This window comes from Juglans microcarpa x Juglans regia, chromosome 7D (genome assembly GCF_004785595.1).
Source record: "Juglans microcarpa x Juglans regia isolate MS1-56 chromosome 7D, Jm3101_v1.0, whole genome shotgun sequence".
Taxonomy (NCBI): Eukaryota; Viridiplantae; Streptophyta; class Magnoliopsida; order Fagales; family Juglandaceae; genus Juglans; species Juglans microcarpa x Juglans regia.
Window position 1 is genome coordinate 4,343,401 of NC_054606.1, and position 19,326 is coordinate 4,362,726.

The window sequence follows — 19,326 nt, forward strand, 5'->3', positions numbered from 1 at the left end:
TAAAAAAATTTGAGTTGAGTATTTTTTAAATTTTGAAAAAAAATAAAAAAATTGAATAAAAATATTATAAAATTATTTTTGTTTAAAAATTTAAAAAAATAGAATTATTTTTTATTTAAAAGTTCAGAAAATTATAATAATTATCATTTGATGGAGTTGTGACTCCTATTCAATTGTATTCAGCACTCGCAGATTCCCTCACATTGACAAATCCCATCCACCCAATCAGGTCGCTCTGGGCAATATCGTCATTCGACGGCAAAGGGATACCTCGGTAATATTGAGGTACTTAAGGGACACAGTCGTAATCCAATGAATAATATTTAATAATTAAAGCAATGGGGACCACCTTCCCTTCCTATCGCCAATCACAAAAAAACAACCGGTTTCTTGATTTGTTTTTAATATTTTAATAATTTTAAATTTATAATATAATATAATTCCTTTTGGTTTTTCTCCTTTGCTTCTTCCGCGGAATCCTTCCTCTAATGGCTTAACCAGTAATCCAAACTTTCTCTCTCTGAAACTCTCTCTCGTTTTCTCCGAGAGAACTCGTGTACGCATTGGTGATCTGTGTGTGCCTTGCTCTTCTAATCTCAGTTCTTTGATCTTGTCTTCTGTGTAGCGTCAAAGGTGAGAACTCAACCTCTTTCAATCTCTGAATTTTCTCGGTGATGCTGCGAGTTCCCAGCTTTCAGTTTGGTGTTTTTTTTTTTCGTTTTGTGCTCTGATTTATCAGCCAAACACAATGCGGTTTGGATTTCTGTTTGGTTTCCGAGAAAACGGAGGAAAGAGAAAAGAAACAAAAAGACTATCCGTTTATACGTAGACACGAGAAACTGATTTGAGGGAGCGATTGTTTGAATTGGCTTGTTTCTTTGGAGCTGGTTGTTCGGTATCAGTCAGAGTTTTGTTCTTGACGACAAAATTGTGGCTAATGTTTAGTTGATGATTGGCTTGGGTCTGAATTTGATTCTTCATCGTATTAAAAGTAAAAACTCTTGACTAATTTGATTTTATTTATAGCATAGAGTGTTTTTTCTAAAATCACTTTTGCATATTAATTCTTGGCGCGTAGAGGTGATGATTATGATTCTATTCTATTGGATATAAGTCCGGTTTCAATCCTTATTCTTATATATTCGTTGGTATACGATTCTTTCTTCTGATAATATCAGTCAAAACATAGAATATAAGTCTGAGGAAATAAATCAAAATTTTGTATCCTGGTTAAATTAATATAAGGACCTGCAAAAAGAAAACGTCCACTTAGTTGGGCCTAATGGTATCAGGTATTTGGGTTGAGGAGAATTAATAGGACATTTTGTTTCCTTCCTATTCGTTTGCATAGGAAGCAGACGAAGAATTTATAGCTTATGTATCACTTCGTTTTTCTTTGTGTTTTTGGGGGATAGGAAATTCTTAAGATGTGGAAAATAATATCTTCGTTTTCAATATTGAGGGGTTCCGAATTTTAAGAATGATTCTTCTTTTTACTGATTGCCCCCTTTTTTTTTCACAGATGGGCTTTCTTTGAAACAGATGTAAATAAAACGGATTAACATTGGGGCACACTTGGTGTAATGCTAGCTTTGCCGGAGTTTGAGTGGAGTTTTGCAACATGTTGATAGTTTTTTCATTGATTGCCTGTCACTCCTGCAATGAGAAGTGGATTTTTTATGACAACGAATGCTTCAAGCTACAGTTTGGAACTGCGAAATCTCTAAAAGCTAATTGCAGACACTGTTTTGTCAGTGCAGACACCTCCTTTTGGAGGATGATTGAATTCCATTGAAAATTTTCTGATTATCTTTAGCTGCGCCTGTAATTATGGAAAGGTTAGTTACTTGTTTAGCTCTGTAGTGCATAAGATCTCCAGTTTTTCTTTCCTGAGCCTAATGCTGTGGTTTTTATTTTTATTTTTTTGATAAGTGATGCTGCGGTTTTTATTTCCAGATACAAAATCTTGAAAGAGCTTGGAGATGGTACTTGTGGTTGTGTATATAAGGCCTGGGATAAGCTAACCGGCGAGATTGTAAGTTTCTCTATACAAAGCAATCTTATATCCTTTAGCATGTCTTTCCTGTATCTTTATGTTTACTGAGGTTTTTTTTTTTTTTTGGGCAATGGATTACTTCCTTACTCTTAGAATGTTACAGTTTTTTCATTCTATTTTCTTGCATTAGCAGAGAGCTTTTGTAAAGTATGGGATGATGATTCTCTTGTGGTATTTCTGATCTTAGGTTGCTGTCAAGAAATTAAAGAGAAAGTTTTACTTTTGGCAAGAACACACAAAGTTACGAGAACTAAAGGTATGGACTATAGTAAATTTGAATGGAAATAGTTTACAAACCTTCTTATGCATGTATGGATTATTCTATGGTGTGTGCTGTTTGTATCTTAAGTAACATTGCCTTTTGCAGGCGCTTCGTAAATTAAATCATCCCAATATCATAAAGTTGAAGGAGGTTGTCAGAGAAAACAATGAACTCTTCTTCATTTTTGAGTACATGGTAAGAGACTAGAGTGTTTATTTGATCTTTGATACTTATGCATAAATCCCAAGGATTCATGTTCCACCGCACTAGGGCAATGGTGCACGATATATATTTGTTTTTTTGTGCTCAATTATGAATTGTAAAAAAACGAGTTCTAGCATGGCTTTCATTCTAACCACAATCGATATGCTTTCTATTTGTGATTGCTTTCAAATTTTTAAAGCAATGTTGGTTTATTACTTTCAAATTTATAGCACAATCACTCTCTCTCTCTTTCTCTCTCTCTCTCTCTCTCTCTCTCTGTGAGTGTGCATGCGCATGCTATGATTTTATGAAAATTGATTCATGCTCTGAATTTAAATGTTGAACCCCGTTCAATAGAGTGCCATTGTTTTATTTACCTCAAGTGTGATTCTGGACTTTGTCTCTCCAGGATTGTAATCTGTATGAAATAATGAGAGACCGACAAAGTCCATTTTCAGAAGAAGAGATCCGGAACTTTATGTCTCAAGTGTTGCAAGGACTTAGTCACATGCACAGAAATGGATATTTTCATCGAGATCTAAAACCTGGTAAAATATTTTCATACTGTTAGTTGTGTGTTCATCCATCTTGTTTTAAGATTTATTAATCGGTGTTTTCATGAGTTTTTTGAGATTTTTATTGGCCCTTTCATCCTTGAAGAAAATTTGCTGGTGACAAACAACTTTCTTAAAATTGCCGACTTTGGACTGGCTAGAGAAGTGTCATCAGTGGGTCCTTATACTGAATATGTTTCCACACGGTGGTGAGTCATATGAAATTACCTAATTTTGTTTATTCTCTCTGTCATCATGTCCATACATGCGAGTGCTGATTGCTCTGTTAAGTGAACATGTCATATGGTAATGTTTTAATTTTTAGGGGATGTGTTTGCATGCCTGAACATGTGCCCTCACTGATACTGTTAAATCTAACTCTCAGGTTGTATTTACATTTGTGGTTTGTGTTTATACATATGCTAGGTATCGGGCACCAGAAGTTTTGTTGCAGTCTCCATCCTACACTCCAGCTGTTGGTAAGCATTTTTGAAACCCCAATCACTGCAGAAACTTCTCCACTCTTGCTTTTCCCTCTCACACTACCCTCCAACTGTTAGTATATCACTTTTTGAAATACCAGTCATTGCAGAAACTTCTCCACTCTTCTTTCTTTCTTAATTTTTAAGTGTTAGCTGCTTTCTCTCTCATAGAAAGGCTGGAATGTTTTAGGTTGATTACTTAAGCCTATGTTTTCCACTTGAGCGCTACAACTTGACTTATTCTGATTAGTCTCAATTTGGAATAGTGTTATCGAGTCAAAAAGGTTTTAATGGTGTTAGGTCAATGACTGGTCATATTTTAGCTCCCCATGCCCTTGAAGTCAAACCATTTTGCATTTAAAATCCATGAAGGTAAAAATAAAGGATCATATTTTAATAACCCATATTTTAAAAGCTCCAATTCTTGAAAGGAGAAGTTATATTTCTTTTTCATGACCCATATTTTAAAAATTGAAAGGGTTGTCCTCAACATGATTGCAACAATCTTTCCTGGGACACTTCAATTCATGGCGTTGATGAAAGAGTCATTCTATGTAAGTATGCGCATGTGCATTGTGGGCACACGTGAGTGGAGAGAGAGTTTACTAGACACCATGCTAATTAATATAATTTGGCAGCTCCTTGGGTGAGTATAGAATTTACCAGTGCAAAATTGATCTGTTTGGGCTCTAGTAGGATTTTATTCGATACATTAATTTTCGGCTTCCATATTCTTAGTTTCTTTTCCTACTTGAGTGATGACTGACAAATGAAGTTGTGTACAGATATGTGGGCAGCAGGGGTCATACTAGCTGAGCTTTTCACTTTATCCCCCATTTTCCCCGGTAAAAGGTGATTGTTGTCTCCATAATTCACTTTCTTCCATCTTTGTGCATCATAAAAATGAATCCTTTGGTGATATTATAAGACTATAGTAGGCCTTGGGCTTGGGGGTATGCTCCCCCCAGGTCTAAGTTTCAAATCCCTTTGGGTGCAAACAATCTTTATGAGGCATTGGACTGGGGGATTTTCTCCTTGAATTACCCGAGGTGCGCTTGCAGGAAACTCCTTGCCAAGGGCCTGTGTACCCCCGGGATTAGTTTGGACAGTGTTCCTGGACACCAATGCCAATAAAAAAAAAATTTATAAGACTATAAATTTTTACTGTCTTCTGTCTAGGAGTTCCATCAAAAGCTGTCCATATTTTATTTCATGTATATTTTAGCAGAATTGAATGATATTTTTTAAGCATTGAAGATGTAGAACATGTTAGAGTTAGTCAAGCAGTTGTCTAGTTAGCTATCTACTTGCAGTATCCACAAGAATAATCACCTGAATATTTGATTGCCTATCAAATTTTGCATAATTTGTTGTTCATATATACATATACAGTATATGAATTAAACCAAATTTTTTTACAGAAGAGTAGGTGCACCTTTTTTTTTTTTTTTTGTACTACAATAAGCCTAGGTTGGAAGACTTCCGATTATGGCTTATTGATTTATTTTAACAATTTTAGATCTATTAGTGGTCCTACATATATGTGAAAGGAGAATTCCTTAGGACTGGTCGGGCTGGTTTTAGTCAAATAACAGCCTCCCAATCACATAGCAACACCTATGACTTCCACCACACTTATCCTGAACCAGCACTACATCAGAAATTCTCTATCTCTCTTCGCAATTTCCCTTTCTCCATTCTCTCCCCCACGGACTCAGACGATTTGGCTTCTATTCTCTCCCACGGAATCCTCTCCACCACGACGACCGCCCTCACCACCACGACGATGGCCCCTCTCTTCGTCGTCGCACAAGGAACTCGAGCCCCCCTCTCCGCCACAATCCTCTCCCGCTTAATTGATTCTCACACTGAAGCCACCCTCTCCACCACTCTCCTCACTACCAACCCCTAATCGTGACCCTCCTAGTGCCGCCGACGAGATTCTCTACCCAGTGCCGCCACCGACGTCTTTCTGGCATCAACCCAGTGCCACCGAGATTGCGGGTTTATGATGGGTTTCACTATGATTTTGAGCTTATTCTCTATACTTGATGATCTGAGATTACGGGTTTGAGATGGGTTTCACTGTGATTTTGAATGGATTATGGTTTGATTGGGTTTTGATAGAGAGGAGATGGAGATGATCGACGGAGATGGGGGAGATCGGCGATAGAGATGGGCGACGACGGAGATGATAGGCGATGCCGCGATGGAGATGCTTGGCGACGGCGGCAGGAGAAGATGAAAGGATTGAGAACGTGAGGGGTTTGGGTCAATGAATAATCTAGTGTAATGCACTCCATTCATTTAATGTGAAATAAATGATGCGTCGGACTGAGATGGTTGAGTCGGTGTCGGATTGAGAAGTCGGCGTCGGCGTCGGACTGAGATGCTTGCGTCGGCGTCGGACTGAGGGCAGTGCATAGAAAGCAGCAACGAAGAAAAGGGCAGAGGACGGTGCAAATGAGAAATGGGCTAGCACATACGAATTGATTCTCTGTGGTGGAGTGTATGTCTCTTAGAGTTTTTTTTCCTACGTGGCTTGAGATGAATGGAGAGCTGTTTTGTGAGATTTGCAGCCCGACTGTTGTGAAACGCTTCTCATGTGAAAATGGATGAGACACCAAAAATGTTTACAGGCCTGCACCCCATACATTGATGATCCTTATGTGTTAAAAGTTGGAACCAGGGAAAACCTACTCAACGTATAAACTAAAATGCTATTGTGTTTTATCATACATGTTTGAGGAATTCTATTTTCTGATTACTTTTGATGTTGATTCAGACTAAAATAAGGTTGTGGAACTGCCTGATGTACTGCACTAGTCTAAACTTTTACATATAAAGTTAAAAAGGAAAAACACTAGAAAATTTAAATTACTTATTCATTAGTTTCTTACATGGGCAGTGAAATGGATCAATTGTGCAAGATATGCCATATACTTGGTGCACCGGACTTTACTATTTTCCCTGAAGGGACGAACACCTCCCGCTTGCTCAGCATTTTTAGCTGTGAAGAGGTAAGTTCTCTTTTGGTCTGTTCAATTTTTTGTCTTTTCATAGCTTTGATTTTACTCTCATTATCATCATTGGCAATCATTCGTTTACGTAGATTTCACCTGCAAACCTTTCCGATATCATTCCAAGTGCTAGTTCAGAAGCTATTGACTTGATTTTGGTGAGTGTTGTGAATAGAGCATGCTAGTTTACGGCTTTTACAATCAGCACCCGTTTTCTAGTTTCAATTTGGTGGAATAACACTACGATTTCATATCTAATGCTTTCTTTTTGGCTGTCCATAGCAACTATGTTCGTGGAATCCTTCAAGGAGGCCATCAGCAGATGAATCATTACAACATCCTTTTTTCCATGTAATATGTGCTTCTCAAGTTTTTCTTTTTTTTTTCTATATATTATCAAATTATCTGAATATACTAACATGTGCTGGACAGGTGGATTGGGTTCCTTATCCACTTCGTGATCCGCTTGAGCTAAAACTGAGCAATGCAGGTAAGGGCACTTTGTTTATTAATTCTTCGTAAATTTTGTAGAGCTGAAACTGAGTATTTTGTTTCATCTTAGATTTTTGGATGTAACTTATTCATTTTCTTCCTGCACTATTTTTCAGGAGCAAAGCCAAAACTGGAGTTGAATTTACAGGACTTTGGCCCTGAACCTGAAGACTGTTTTCTTGGCTTGACATTGGCTGTGAAGCCCAGTGTTTCGAACTTAGGTAAACGGTGTTTTGCCGTGGGAGTTTTCTAGTTTAGCAAATTGGTATCTAATTGTGCATTTAATCGGGAAGATGAAAAGATTGCTTTCATCATTTCAACAATCTTCCCCTATCCATGTTAACTACATGTAACTTTCAGTGTTCTGGTCAGCACCAAGATTTTGAAATTTTGATCTAATTGACTGAGCTGCCCTGCCTACTTGACCCCCACTGGAATGGTCCAATTTCTGTTTTTGGTTGTTTTGGTCAGAGATTTTCTTCGTCTGACCGGGGCTTGTTTGGCCCTCACAGTACCTGACCCTGAGTCACTGCAACATTTATGCCTGCATGGTGGTTTTTGTTGACTGCTTGAAGTGCAATGAAAACCCTTTATATGGGTTTGCAAATGTTAAAGCATGGCAGTCTGGCCCTTTTTCTGTATGGTATCTGGCTTCAAGGGCAAGTATGAGAGTTGAGCATCCATTTCATGTAAAATGGTGAATGGTAGGACTTTTTTTAAGCCCCTCCGAGGGCTCCATTACAGTGGGATCAACCCTGGGTGGTGATGACCTCCATGTCCTAATTATGGGTTGGGTAATTTGTCAAAAGGAGATAATGCTTGACCATTTTTGGGTCTCCCCATGGAACATGTGTGTCTTCATAATGTTATATCATTTATACAATCAATATTGCTGGATAAAATTAATGATCTTAGAGAAATGTATTCTGCTGGAGCGAAGTTATTTAGTTTTAGGAATGGTTGGATGTCTTTCTGGGGAATGTTTGGACCTTTACTTGTAATCACTCTTTTCCCATATGACACATGCTTGTAATCATTATTTTCGTAGATTCTTTTTAATCTTGGTCTTTCATCAACACTTCTTTTTGTCACGTGTTTTGGATGGGCTGTGTTCCATTTACCTGATGACGGAACTGTTTCTTGCAGAAGTAGTGCATAATGTTTCTCAGGGTTTTGGAGAGGTGAGTCATAGAGCTCCCATTCAGCTGCACATTGTACTTAAAGCACCACTGCACTGTGTTTTGATATATGTGTTTACCATTATGCAGGACATACTGTTTTGTTCTGGTCTGAACGATCATTCAGAACGGTCAGGTAATGCTTTGTGCTAAACTCTTCTAGTTAAGTGGACTCTGCTTTGAAGGGGAAAAATATCTTCTCCCGTAAACTCTCTTTTTCCACTGCAAAATTGTTCCTGAAATACTTTTTATTCCTTTGATTTCCCAGTTATCTTGGGGAGTTTTGTTCTGGTTCCGGGAAAATTCAAAATATCTCTTTTAGCTAGTTACCTGAGAAAACTTCTTTTTTTCTTTAGTCTGTTATGGATCCTAGTGTAATTGGAACATGTATGCTGTAGCCATTAGCTTTACCAATCCTAAGATCAGATACATGCACGGGGATTGAGAGGAGTGAAAATTTAATCATTAAGCTGTTTTATTTCTGGTTTCTTTTACCTGTATTTTTGCACCTCTTCTTCAAGGCAGAAAGTGCTAGTTTCATTTAGCTTATGGGTGTCGTAATCATATGCATATAGTTCTTTTTCGGAAAAGAAATCTGCCTTTTTTGTTTTGTTTTTGTTTTGTGTTGCGACTAATTGTCATGTTTATTCCAGTTTTTTGGCCACTAATTTCTCCTGATCGAAATAGAATTCAACCCCGAGTTGAGTCGTCCTTATCATTATCATTCAGGTTAGTTTATTTGAGCCCGTATTTATTGTTTTCCTGCTAATTTGAGGATGTTTTTATGTAAAGCAATAGAGAGAGGTCCAAAGATTCTTTCGATTTAAACTGTCCTTGCTGTATTAGTAGTAGTTTCTCCAGTCTCATTTGAGTCATGATAGTTTTCCATTGATTGTAATGCACGTGAAGCCTCGTTATCTTTAATATTTTAATTTTTTGTGGGCATTTGTTCTGGAAGAAGATTTTTTGCCCCCCTATAGTATCCAATACGCGGGTGTTGTTTGGTTTATCTTTTGGGTCAATGAAGATTTCCTATTAATCAATGAGAAATGCTCTAGCTACAAAAGATTTCAAAAAAATAACCTCACAAACTGAGGTGGCTTAATGTGAAACATCAAATTGTAAAGTTACTTTTATTTAAAGTAGATATAACATATCACATAGAACAACGTCAATTTATGATTTTACTTATGTGAGATCTTTTTGTGGATGTAACATTTCCCTAAATCAATTCCAATGCCATTATCTATCTGAATATCTGATCCATCTTAGCTTTTAACATAGTTGTGTTTATGCATTGTTCATCTTTTCAGCATTTTTTATATATAAAAATTTAGTCAAAAACATCATAATCTGTTAACGAGAGATGTAGGTAGTATAAAGTATTGACAGACTTTTTCTTTTGTTTTGCCTAGGTATGTTTCCGTAACAAGTATAGAGATTAACGTCTGCCTTTCTCTTTTGAACCATGTTATTTTCTTTTGACAGTTCATTTCAACGTCCATAAAATGGGAGATCCATAATCTGTAAGGTTCTCAATCACATCCCGGCAGCCTGATCTCTTAGATGGCCCTTTTATTACCATCTCCTCCCAATGTCAGGTAATCGGGGCTGTACATTTTTTTTTTTCTTTTCCCCTACTTTTTAAGTTCTGCCATTATATTATGCTACTGTAGAGAGTAACTTCCAGATAAGTTTATGAGAATATTTTGAGACTCCATCCATTAACGGATGATGTTTAGAATGAAACTTGCTGAAATTTCATGTTTCTTCTGTTCATATCCTGAAGGAAATCTAGAGTCCCTCTCTCTCTCTCTCTCTCTCTCATTACAAATACAAACACAATCTAAGATTTGTTTGTATTTGTAACATTTGGTGACAATCAAAGAATCTAAAATCAGTTCTTATTCTTAACATTTGTCAAGAGCCTGATCGTTCTCCAAATGGAGAACATGGGTTCGAAACGATGAAACCCCCGGCTCCCATTGTATAATCATAATTAAAAAAAATCAATCAAATTGAGGACGCGCATGTAATATTTTTTATAATTTCTTATAGTTTTGCTTTAAATGAAGGCAGTCATTTAAAATTTAAATATAAAAATGCTAATTGTATTTGAGAAAAATTTACAAAATATTTATTTATCTATGAATCAGTTATTAATATGTTGGAAATTATGAAATTTAAAATTATAAAAAAAAAATTGATAAAATAAACTTTGTACGTAAAATTATAAATACATGTAAATTTGTTACATTTATTTTTGTGTCCTCAATGTCGCATTTGGTAAGACATTGCGTGCGTTGTAGTCTTTTTTTAACCGAACCAAAGGTATCAGTTTGTTATAAATCTATCATTTGGGTACTGGACATGTGAAGTAAATTTATTGCCCGGAAATTCTATAAATGCGAATTTAATGTCAGCTACTGAATTAATTTACATCATTAATAAAACTGAAACTCTCTAGCAGCTCCATTAAAATACAGTGGCTTCCTACGAACTTCGACAAACAAGAGCAAACTGAAGTAAAAAATAAAAAAGATATAAAGGAAAAGCAGATCTTCAAGTCCTCAGTAATTCACTATTTTACACGAAAAGCATATCTCAATCTATCTTATCTTATTATTACAATTTTTATAAATTTTATAAATTTTTATATAAATATAATAAATAATTCAATTTTTTTAAATTATAAAATAATAATAATATTAAAAAAATATTATAACATTATTTTATTTAACTTTCATCTAAAATCATCTCATCTCACCTTAATCTACCAAATTTTTAAGGTTATAATATCTCTCTCTTTGTTCTCTCGCCAACCCATTTAAATTCCTCTCAAGTTTGAGTCATAATGAGATACATTATATCTATTTTATAATAATATCAAACTATATGAATTTGTAAGTTTATTTATATAAATTTTCTTTATAAATCAAATATTTTTTTAAGTCCTAATACAACTTCTTCTAAGGCAATTTATAGCAATTGAAATTTCCGTGGGTGCGGGGTCATGTATTAAAATATCCAACTTTTGGATCAACTCTTGTTTTCTCAAGACAATATATTCAATATTTGAGGATCTCTCCCCATATATGAAATACATTTTCTTTTTAAGATAAGAGTAAAACAATATCTATCCTTTGAAAATACATAATCATTTTTTAAAAAATGATAAACACACAATACTTTACACGATAATATTTTAAAAGAGATGTATTTTTGTAAAATACCTTATAAAACTAACATCATTTTACAAAAATATCCTTATTTTATAATATATGTTGTGAAATATGTTATAAAATGTATTATATGAATATCCCTACTCTAATTTTGCACACCCAAAAGGTTCAAAGGCATGCAAGACAAGCCCACACCCAACGTACCATCAAGTATCAACACTAACAAATGATTAGATGTTTGATATCTAGTCAAACTATGTCATATTTATAACGTTTAATGTAAAGGATATATTTTGTATCCTCAAACTATAAAAATGTTTTACATTTTAAATTATCAAAATTCAGACATTTAACTTTTATTAAATAGTGATAGTCTATATTGTCATCATATTTTGATTATTAATATTTATAAAAATAGATGAATCAACGCAATCGTAACAATCAAACATGCATAAAACGTGTAATGTATGATTTTTTGATAATTTAAAAATATAATATACCAATTTTGAAATTTTAGAATGTGAAATATAGAACTCTTGATAGATTTGACATCATGTAACATATGATTATTAAAAAAAAAATATAACATTATTCTGTCCCTCCGGTCCTTCTTATTTTTTTTTCCCCTAACATACTAACGTCATTTGAATGTTAAAATGAGATAAAAAATTTATAAATAATAGTGCAATAATATGTAAATAATAGTAAAATTATTAGAGTTAAGATATTTTATGAGATTTAAAAAAAATTAAATAAAATTTAAAATTTAAAAGATTATTTTTTAATATTATTTTTATTTTAGTATTTGAAAAAATTGAATTATTTTTTATATTTTATTTATAAATTTCGAAAAATTATAAAAATTATATAGAGATTATATAAAAAATTAAAAAATATTTATATTTAAAAAAACTTAGATACTAAGATGAGATGTGACATCGACCTAAGGCTGATTTAGTTATACAAAATTAAATAATCTCATCTTATATAATTTTTACAAATTTTTATATAAAATATAATAAATAATTTAATATTTTAAATTTTATAAAAAAAATTATATTATAATAATATTTTATTCGATTTAAAAAAAAAAAAAAAGTGTTCGGATCAGCCCCTATTTGATTGCATCCCAACACACACCTTACGTGTCATTTCCACATTTCCCTCTCTCACAGACTATACCCATTTGAAATGAGTTTGAAATGCATTTCCTCTCCCCCGTGTCGCCCAGCTCTCTTCCCTTCCCATCGCCATCTTTCTTTCTTTATTTCTTTCTTTTTTTTTTTTTTCTCATTTGCTCTCTCTGTTTCAACCCATTAGAAGAAGGGAGAACTTGATCTTCTTCAACTACCAGCATCACCTAGCTCTCCTCCCTCCCCATCGCCATCTTCTTTTATCTTTTATTTCATTTTCTTCCTCATTCGTTATCTCTGTTCCAACCCACTTGAAGAAGGGAGAACTTGATCTTCTGCAACTAGCTCTAGTCAAGCTCTATTCTTCTTGATGTTTTTGGGTATTTATTAGAGTTTGAAGTTGGAGATTAGTTGATAATCATATTATCCTCTTTTTGTTGGTATTTTTCTGCGACTTCGTGTATCTCTTGATTTCAACTTTGCAAATTGCAGGAGTTTTTGTGAGCATTTGATCGACAATCAATGATTATTCATGATTTTTAGGTATGGCTCTAATTACAAGCATAAAAAATTATAATTAACTCTGTTTGGTTTCTGAGAAAATGCAGTATAAGAAAATAATTTGAGCTTCTGAAGTATAGATTATTTACCGTTTAGGACTAAAGAAAATGATAAATTCCTGATTAAACAAAATGCAGCTCTACGATTTAGTTTAGCTGAGTTGATAATTCAAGATTTGAATGTGAAACTGGAACAAAATTTGCATAAAAGAAATCAATAGAATTGAACAAAAATAACTGAGAGGAAGAAAGCAGAAGCTTCAGCTGCGAATTTGGAGAGGGAGACGTTCACAAGATGGCCACAATTTTGAAGAAACTTCTTGGGTTTGATTTCGGAGATGGCCTTAAAGAGGAGCTGCAAGTGGAAGAGAAGCTTCAAAACAAAATTCCTCTTCAATATGCACCGTTTCGCACGTCTAGAAGGAGCACAGTTTTCATCTTCATCAACAAATCTACGCGTACCGTTTCACTGATAAATAAAAAAAAAAAAAATTGCAGGTAAAGTATGCTACGGATCAGCCGTGAACCAGGACTGATCCGTAGAAGAACTCAAAAAAAAAATGTAAAAATATAGACATCATGACATCATGTGCTGCGGCTTAAAAAAATAAAAAAGAAAATCACGTAGATGTGCTGCAGCTGTAGGTTAATGTACAAAATGACTCAAAAAAAATATCTCCTCCATCGTATCCTCTCCATAATAAATTCGAAAATCGAAACTCTCTCTCTTTATAAATACCCCTTCGGCCGCCTATAAGTTCTCTTCCTATGTGAGGGTCGTTCTGCTTGAGAACGACTCAGAACATTCAAGAAAGAATAGAGAGAGAGAGAGCACCTCCTCACCCTAATAGCTCATGGCAACTATCGCCCATTGAAGATCTAAAAAAATTGTACTCTGAAAGACCTAATTCACACACAATCACACTTTGATCGAATCTCCCCTTTCTTTTCTTTTATCTTTTCTCTCTCTGAATTGAGACTATTGAGTTATTCTTCTCATTTTCCTTATGCGAAGCCTGAGTTGTGCCCACCATTATTATAAAAGACACCCACAAATCTTTCTCTCTTCTTTTCTCTATTTTTTGGAACTGCTGGTTTTAAATGAGTGGTTTTTAATATTTGGCTTAAATTTGTGATTATTTGGGCCTGGGACGTTGAAATTAGGGGTTTTTTAATTTTTTTTTCTGAGTGAGCTTTCTGCTTGACACTTTTGGTGGTTAGTTTTTATAGGGTTTGATCAGATCGTCAGTGGGAGAAACCCTAATTCTGATTTTTTTTACATTATTAGGGTTACAAGCAGTGATTAGTGTTTGTGTATATATTGGGAACTGGATTGTACAGCTAAGTTGCAATTGTTCTTAGAAGTGGGACTCGTGGGTTCAGTGGCTTTTATTCTGGGTTCGAACGTTGAATCTGCAAGATTGGATACTGGGAACTTCTTCTAAACAAGAACCAAGAGTTGCTTTAAGATATATATGCTTGATGCTTTTGTGGCACGGAGAATTCGTCTCTATTTGAAGGTTGTGGTGTGTGTTGCATTTGCTGTATATAGGTCATCAATCTTTAGTTAGGAAATGCTCCTGATACTGGTTTTGCTGCTGAGCAGGTAATCATTCTCTATTAGTCTAGTGGGAAAGACAGGCCGATTGCCTGGGAATTGCTAAATCTGTCGACAAACCGTCCGGGGGAACACATATTGATTGAACATATTCATCTAGCTAGATACGCTCGAGCTGATCAGTGTTATTACAGCGGATCTTGAGCTTTGGAGCCTTGTGCGACTCTTTTCTTCGTCTCGGGGTTTGATTATTTGTGGAGTCAGAGAAATTCTGTTGGTGTAGTGTAGGTTTTGGATATTGGATATCGGGAATTCTGATCAGTTGTGGTGAGTTTAAATGGTCATGGAATGATTTTTTTGAGCTGGAAATGAGTACACGGTCATGGTGCATGGGCAGGAGTATAATTTCTGGTTCTTTCCTTTGTCGGAACAACAGCTCCGAAAACTAGGAGAAGCGTTTTCGCTGGCGGAAGGGTCCCCACCTTCTCATTTCAAGGATCACGTGCAATGTCTCGCTGCTTTCCATTTCCACCTTCAGGATATGCAAAGAGGGCTAGAATTGATGATACAGACCTACTAACAAAGGTTTATATATGGTTTCCATTAACTGCCGTTGTTAGCTTCTGTTAGGTTCATTCCTCATTGGCTCTTTGCTTATATGGGGTTTATGCGATCCTGTCTATATTGAATTGTATGTTTTATCAGTACGCTTTGACCCAAGAAAAATGGCATCTTTACGGGTATAGTGGAGGAAGTTTTAGGGGAATTATGGATAGTACTTGAAACTTTTCTGCAAGACCGGAGAAACCTTATTAGGAACCCTCGAACATGACTAGTTTAGGAAGAACAATCATGCTTGGTGAAGTATAAACTACTGGGGTATTTACGCTTTGACTTTAATATTTTCGAACACATATCCAGCTTCTGCAGAGAGATGCTGTAGTTGAAATTATTATTACAATTTACGACCAATTTCTCCAGAATACCTTTGGAAATCCTGATGGATTCCACATACGCTGGCCATTCTTGTACCCTTTTTCTAATTCTTGCTTACTGATAACTTCTGCAATGTCTATTCCTCCTCCTTGGCACTTCAAAATGTTTGAAATGCTCCTTTTGATAGGAAGACAGGTATGCCTAAGGTTTATGCATGCCGGTGCAGCAACTAATGTTAAGACACAAATCAAGCACACATATCTAGAGAAGAAAGTGGGAATTATATCTTTAGCTCACAACTAGGGCCGTGCCTGAGCCAAGAGGGAAACATATGGATGCTAAATGGGTTGGATTAAAGGTTGCAATAAACTCAAAGAATTTATATGGTTTTCTTGAGGAGGAGATGTCTTTTCAAGGCTCTCTTGAGGAGGAGATAGGAAAACTTCGAATAACTTCAGCCTTCTGGGAGTCTTATTTGGTAGAATTTTAGTGGTGTCCATTTTCAGAAGAGAGCCTAATCTTTTGATTAAGTCGGAAGTGAGCCTAATTTGCAAAATATTTTAGGATAAAAAACTTGTATAGCTGTTCATTCAAGACTTGCTTATGGATAAAAATCTGAATGACTGAAATGATTTACACCAGAGAGGGACTAGAAAAATTTAGAAATGGACTTGGACTGGTAAACATTGATACTATAAATCTTAACCTTTACCATTGAATACTCCTGAATATGGAATTTCAAATTTTTTCCTTAATTTAACGGATAGAACCTGGTAGTTTGTGCATAGACCATTGAAAGTAGTACATTAGCATGAGGCATCTATCTTGGAACTGAGATTGGATTTGCAAATTTTAGGATGTTCATGAAGTTGTTTATTCTTCCATTCATGAGTGGTTGTCTCAAACCTATAGGTGAGATTAAACTGATTAACGATTTGAGTTGATTAGAAGCTTGATGGCAATGGCCAACAACATATATTTGCTCAAAGTTTTTTATTTACTAGGACAGTGTTTTGCAGTCAACATCATATACATACCCCTCGCCCAACCCCCCCTCTCCCCCTCCCCCCCAAAAAAAAACTCCTATATTTATTTATTTAGTCATTTTAGTTTGTAACTTATTACTTCTTTTTTATAATTATTTGTAGATCTTTTATTTGTAGCTCTTTATTGAGGGGAAATTTTTTTATTATTAGCCAACCGTTTTCTGGTAATTAGACATAAGGATAAGGCATAACCATATTGATAGGGTCCATGTTCATGAAATGGAACAAAATTTTTACTTCAATTGTCCATAAGCATGACATAGGCGTAGTTACTGTTTTCATATATGCATGAGTCTGTTACCCTTTCAGTTGGGACTCCTTACCCACCCTTGTTAGTTCTGTATGAATTTTCCATTTTGCCCCTAATTGGGTTTTTGTTTCAGGAGAAGCGAGAGGAGAAAAAACACAAAAAGGATAAGGACAGAGGAAAGAGGGAAGGTAAAAAGGAGAAAGAGAGAAGTAAGGAAAAACATAGCAACAAGAAAGACCGAAAGGAAAAACACAGAGACAAGGAGAGGGGTTGTGAAAAAGAAAAATACAGAACCTTGGATGAGAAGAGCATTGCAAGGCAGCCAAAGTGCTATATAGGAGAGAAGCTTGTTCACAATCTGCAGAATGTTGAGATTAAGGATTCTAAATACGTTCAGGAGTTGGCCAGGAGAATCAGGGATGAAGAAAAGGCAACTGAAAGCCAAGCAGTTCAGAAGATTACGGTAGCTGGTCAAAGGAAATCTGGATTTCCTGATAGGGTGGTGGAGAGCAATATTGCCTTTCAACTGGAAGAAAAAGAGAAAACTAAGGATGAGAAAGAAAATGGTAGGAAGGCCAATGGACAAAGAAACTATGTTGATACAAGAAGTTTGGAGAATGGGATTGGTGGAAAGTGCTATCTTATGGATGACAAAAGAAATGAAGGAATTGTTAAGCCAATGGAGAAGGATGCTGAGAAGCCAAAGAAAAGGAAAGAGAAGAAAAAATACAGCGAAAGTGATGGTAAGGGTGATAAACCCCAGGATAAAGATCAAGAAAATAAAAGCAAATCAAAGGATAAAGACAGGGCTAAAGAAAAGAAAAAGGAGGAGAAAGTGAAGGAGATAAATGAACACAGTAAACAGCAGCCTAAATTAAACAAAAGCGGCAAGGAGTCCCTTAATACTTGCAATGCTAAGCAATTAGAATTTTCAGGAATGAACGGCAACAGTTCTTTTAGTGAGGGCAATTTTGGGAAACGTAAGGAGCTTGACAAAAATGGACTTACACTTGGTGAGTCCTGTTTTATATCATACATTGATCACACTGCAGGACTTCTATTTTGACTGGTGATTGGAAAAACGAGTTTAGTTTTGTTTGTCCCTAAGGATGGTAATAGAGGTTTTATAGTACGTTTTATAGTACTTAATAGTTAATGGTCCTGTAAACAACCATTTGTTGTGGGCTACTGGTGATGTCTGTTTCTAATCCTAAAAAAATTATTCTTAGCTAAATCTTGATCTCAAGTTACTGTGTTTGCCTTTTGGGCTCCTGGTCAGATGATGTGGTCACATGCTTAGTTTTTGCTTCCTTTTTGGGGAGAAAAAAATCTTTTGGCTCTAGATATTAGCTTCTTACTCTTTTAAGTTTCTCACAGACAATGGAATTCGGCCTCATAAGTTGCCGAGACCTGTCTGCTTCTCTCATCCTGTCATGGAAAATGGAAGGAAATTGGAAGCATGCCAAACTGCCAGTCAGGTAACATGTGGGAAGCAGGTCATTGCCAATAATTTTCTACTGGACGTCAAGGAGCACAGGGCTAATGGTTTGGTAGGTCTGCAAAGACCAAATGCATTTTCAACGATGACTGCCTCCACTTTAACAGTCTATGAGAATGGTGAAGCATCTGCAAAACCACCATTCGTTGGGAGGCAAACACTGAATGCATGCTCAACAAGGCCTACATCTCCTCGTGTACAAGTTTATGATAATGGTGAAGCATCTACAAAACCACCACATCCTGATTCCAAGTACCTAATTCAGATACTTTCTGTGCCAAAAATGGAAGAGTGGTCTGATATTGAAGGACAGGAATGGTTGTTTAGCAGCACTTGTCTGCAGTCAAAGAAACCCGAAGCGGGTTCTCCTCAGGTTGAAAGGACACAACATGTGTGGGCAGAAGCTTCGCATATAGAGTCTGCTGATGTTTATGCTCTGCCTTATGTCATTCCATTTTAATAGATATTGGATGGATATGACTTGGACTTCTATTGTTCCATGGTAGATCTTATTTCACAGTGCTGTCCGCGGATGTATAATGGCATCTGGGTCCTGAGGCTATGAATCTGCTTCTGCTTTCACTTTCGTATTCCTTCCATACCGGTTCATTGAGGTATGCCATATGTGTGTGTATATATATTGCACCACTATATCTTATTATCTATAGCATTAAGTAATGTTCTTTTGACTTTCATATATTGATGTTGGATTTATGCTAATTATTTTTGTCGCATATTTTCAGGACCGGTCTAATGGATTTGTGCTTGCTTAGGGAGCTGACGACTTCTTTTTGGAAGAAACATCATCCATGAGTACTCGGTAGAGAAATATGTCCATATAAATCAACAATGAGAAGAAATATAGGGTTACGAAGGCTTGTTCGCCAACTTTTTCTCCCCATTTTTTTGCCTCCC

The 19,326-nt window shown here is 35.7% G+C and overlaps 2 protein-coding genes across 4 annotated transcripts; both read left to right on the forward strand.

Moving 5' to 3' along the window:
- The first annotated feature begins 446 nt into the window (after nucleotides 1-446).
- LOC121238745 (serine/threonine-protein kinase MHK) lies at nucleotides 447-9,810 on the forward strand. Its single transcript, XM_041135754.1, has 18 exons — nucleotides 447-633; nucleotides 1,523-1,838; nucleotides 1,933-2,035; nucleotides 2,244-2,312; nucleotides 2,424-2,513; nucleotides 2,932-3,070; nucleotides 3,183-3,285; nucleotides 3,503-3,555; nucleotides 4,344-4,410; nucleotides 6,467-6,578; nucleotides 6,671-6,736; nucleotides 6,861-6,929; nucleotides 7,011-7,068; nucleotides 7,187-7,291; nucleotides 8,217-8,251; nucleotides 8,339-8,384; nucleotides 8,902-8,977; nucleotides 9,737-9,810. The coding sequence occupies exons 2-18, from the start codon at nucleotides 1,831-1,833 to the stop codon at nucleotides 9,753-9,755; spliced, it is 1,218 nt and encodes a 405-aa protein (XP_040991688.1). The 5' UTR covers nucleotides 447-633; nucleotides 1,523-1,830; the 3' UTR covers nucleotides 9,756-9,810.
- On the forward strand, nucleotides 9,037-19,275 carry LOC121238744 (myb-like protein X). 3 transcript variants are annotated; one of them, XM_041135752.1, is made up of 4 exons: nucleotides 9,037-9,052; nucleotides 13,935-17,926; nucleotides 18,291-19,025; nucleotides 19,155-19,275. In XM_041135752.1, exons 2-3 carry the CDS (start codon nucleotides 16,948-16,950, stop codon nucleotides 18,869-18,871), a joined length of 1,560 nt encoding a protein of 519 aa, XP_040991686.1. In that variant the 5' UTR covers nucleotides 9,037-9,052; nucleotides 13,935-16,947; the 3' UTR covers nucleotides 18,872-19,025; nucleotides 19,155-19,275. The 3 variants fall into 3 exon arrangements, with proteins under 3 accessions (XP_040991686.1, XP_040991687.1, XP_040991685.1); XM_041135753.1 differs by lacking the exon at nucleotides 9,037-9,052 and having other exon boundaries at nucleotides 13,884-15,266; nucleotides 17,047-17,926; XM_041135751.1 differs by lacking the exon at nucleotides 9,037-9,052 and having other exon boundaries at nucleotides 13,884-17,926.
- The last annotated feature ends 51 nt before the right edge of the window (nucleotides 19,276-19,326 follow it).

What these genes read in the sequence shown, in the direction of transcription:
- LOC121238745 (XM_041135754.1), top strand. An exon ending in CAAAGTTACGAGAACTAAAG is followed by an intron (nt 2,313 to 2,423) that starts GTATGGACTATA and finishes TGCCTTTTGCAG; the next exon opens with GCGCTTCGTAAATTAAATCA. An exon ending in GCTAAAACTGAGCAATGCAG is followed by an intron (nt 7,069 to 7,186) that starts GTAAGGGCACTT and finishes ACTATTTTTCAG; the next exon opens with GAGCAAAGCCAAAACTGGAG.
- LOC121238744 (XM_041135752.1), top strand. Translation starts at nt 16,948, where the DNA reads ATGCATGAGTCTGTTACCCTTTCAGTTGGGACTCCTTACCCACCCTTG. An exon ending in CAAAAATGGACTTACACTTG is followed by an intron (nt 17,927 to 18,290) that starts GTGAGTCCTGTT and finishes AGTTTCTCACAG; the next exon opens with ACAATGGAATTCGGCCTCAT.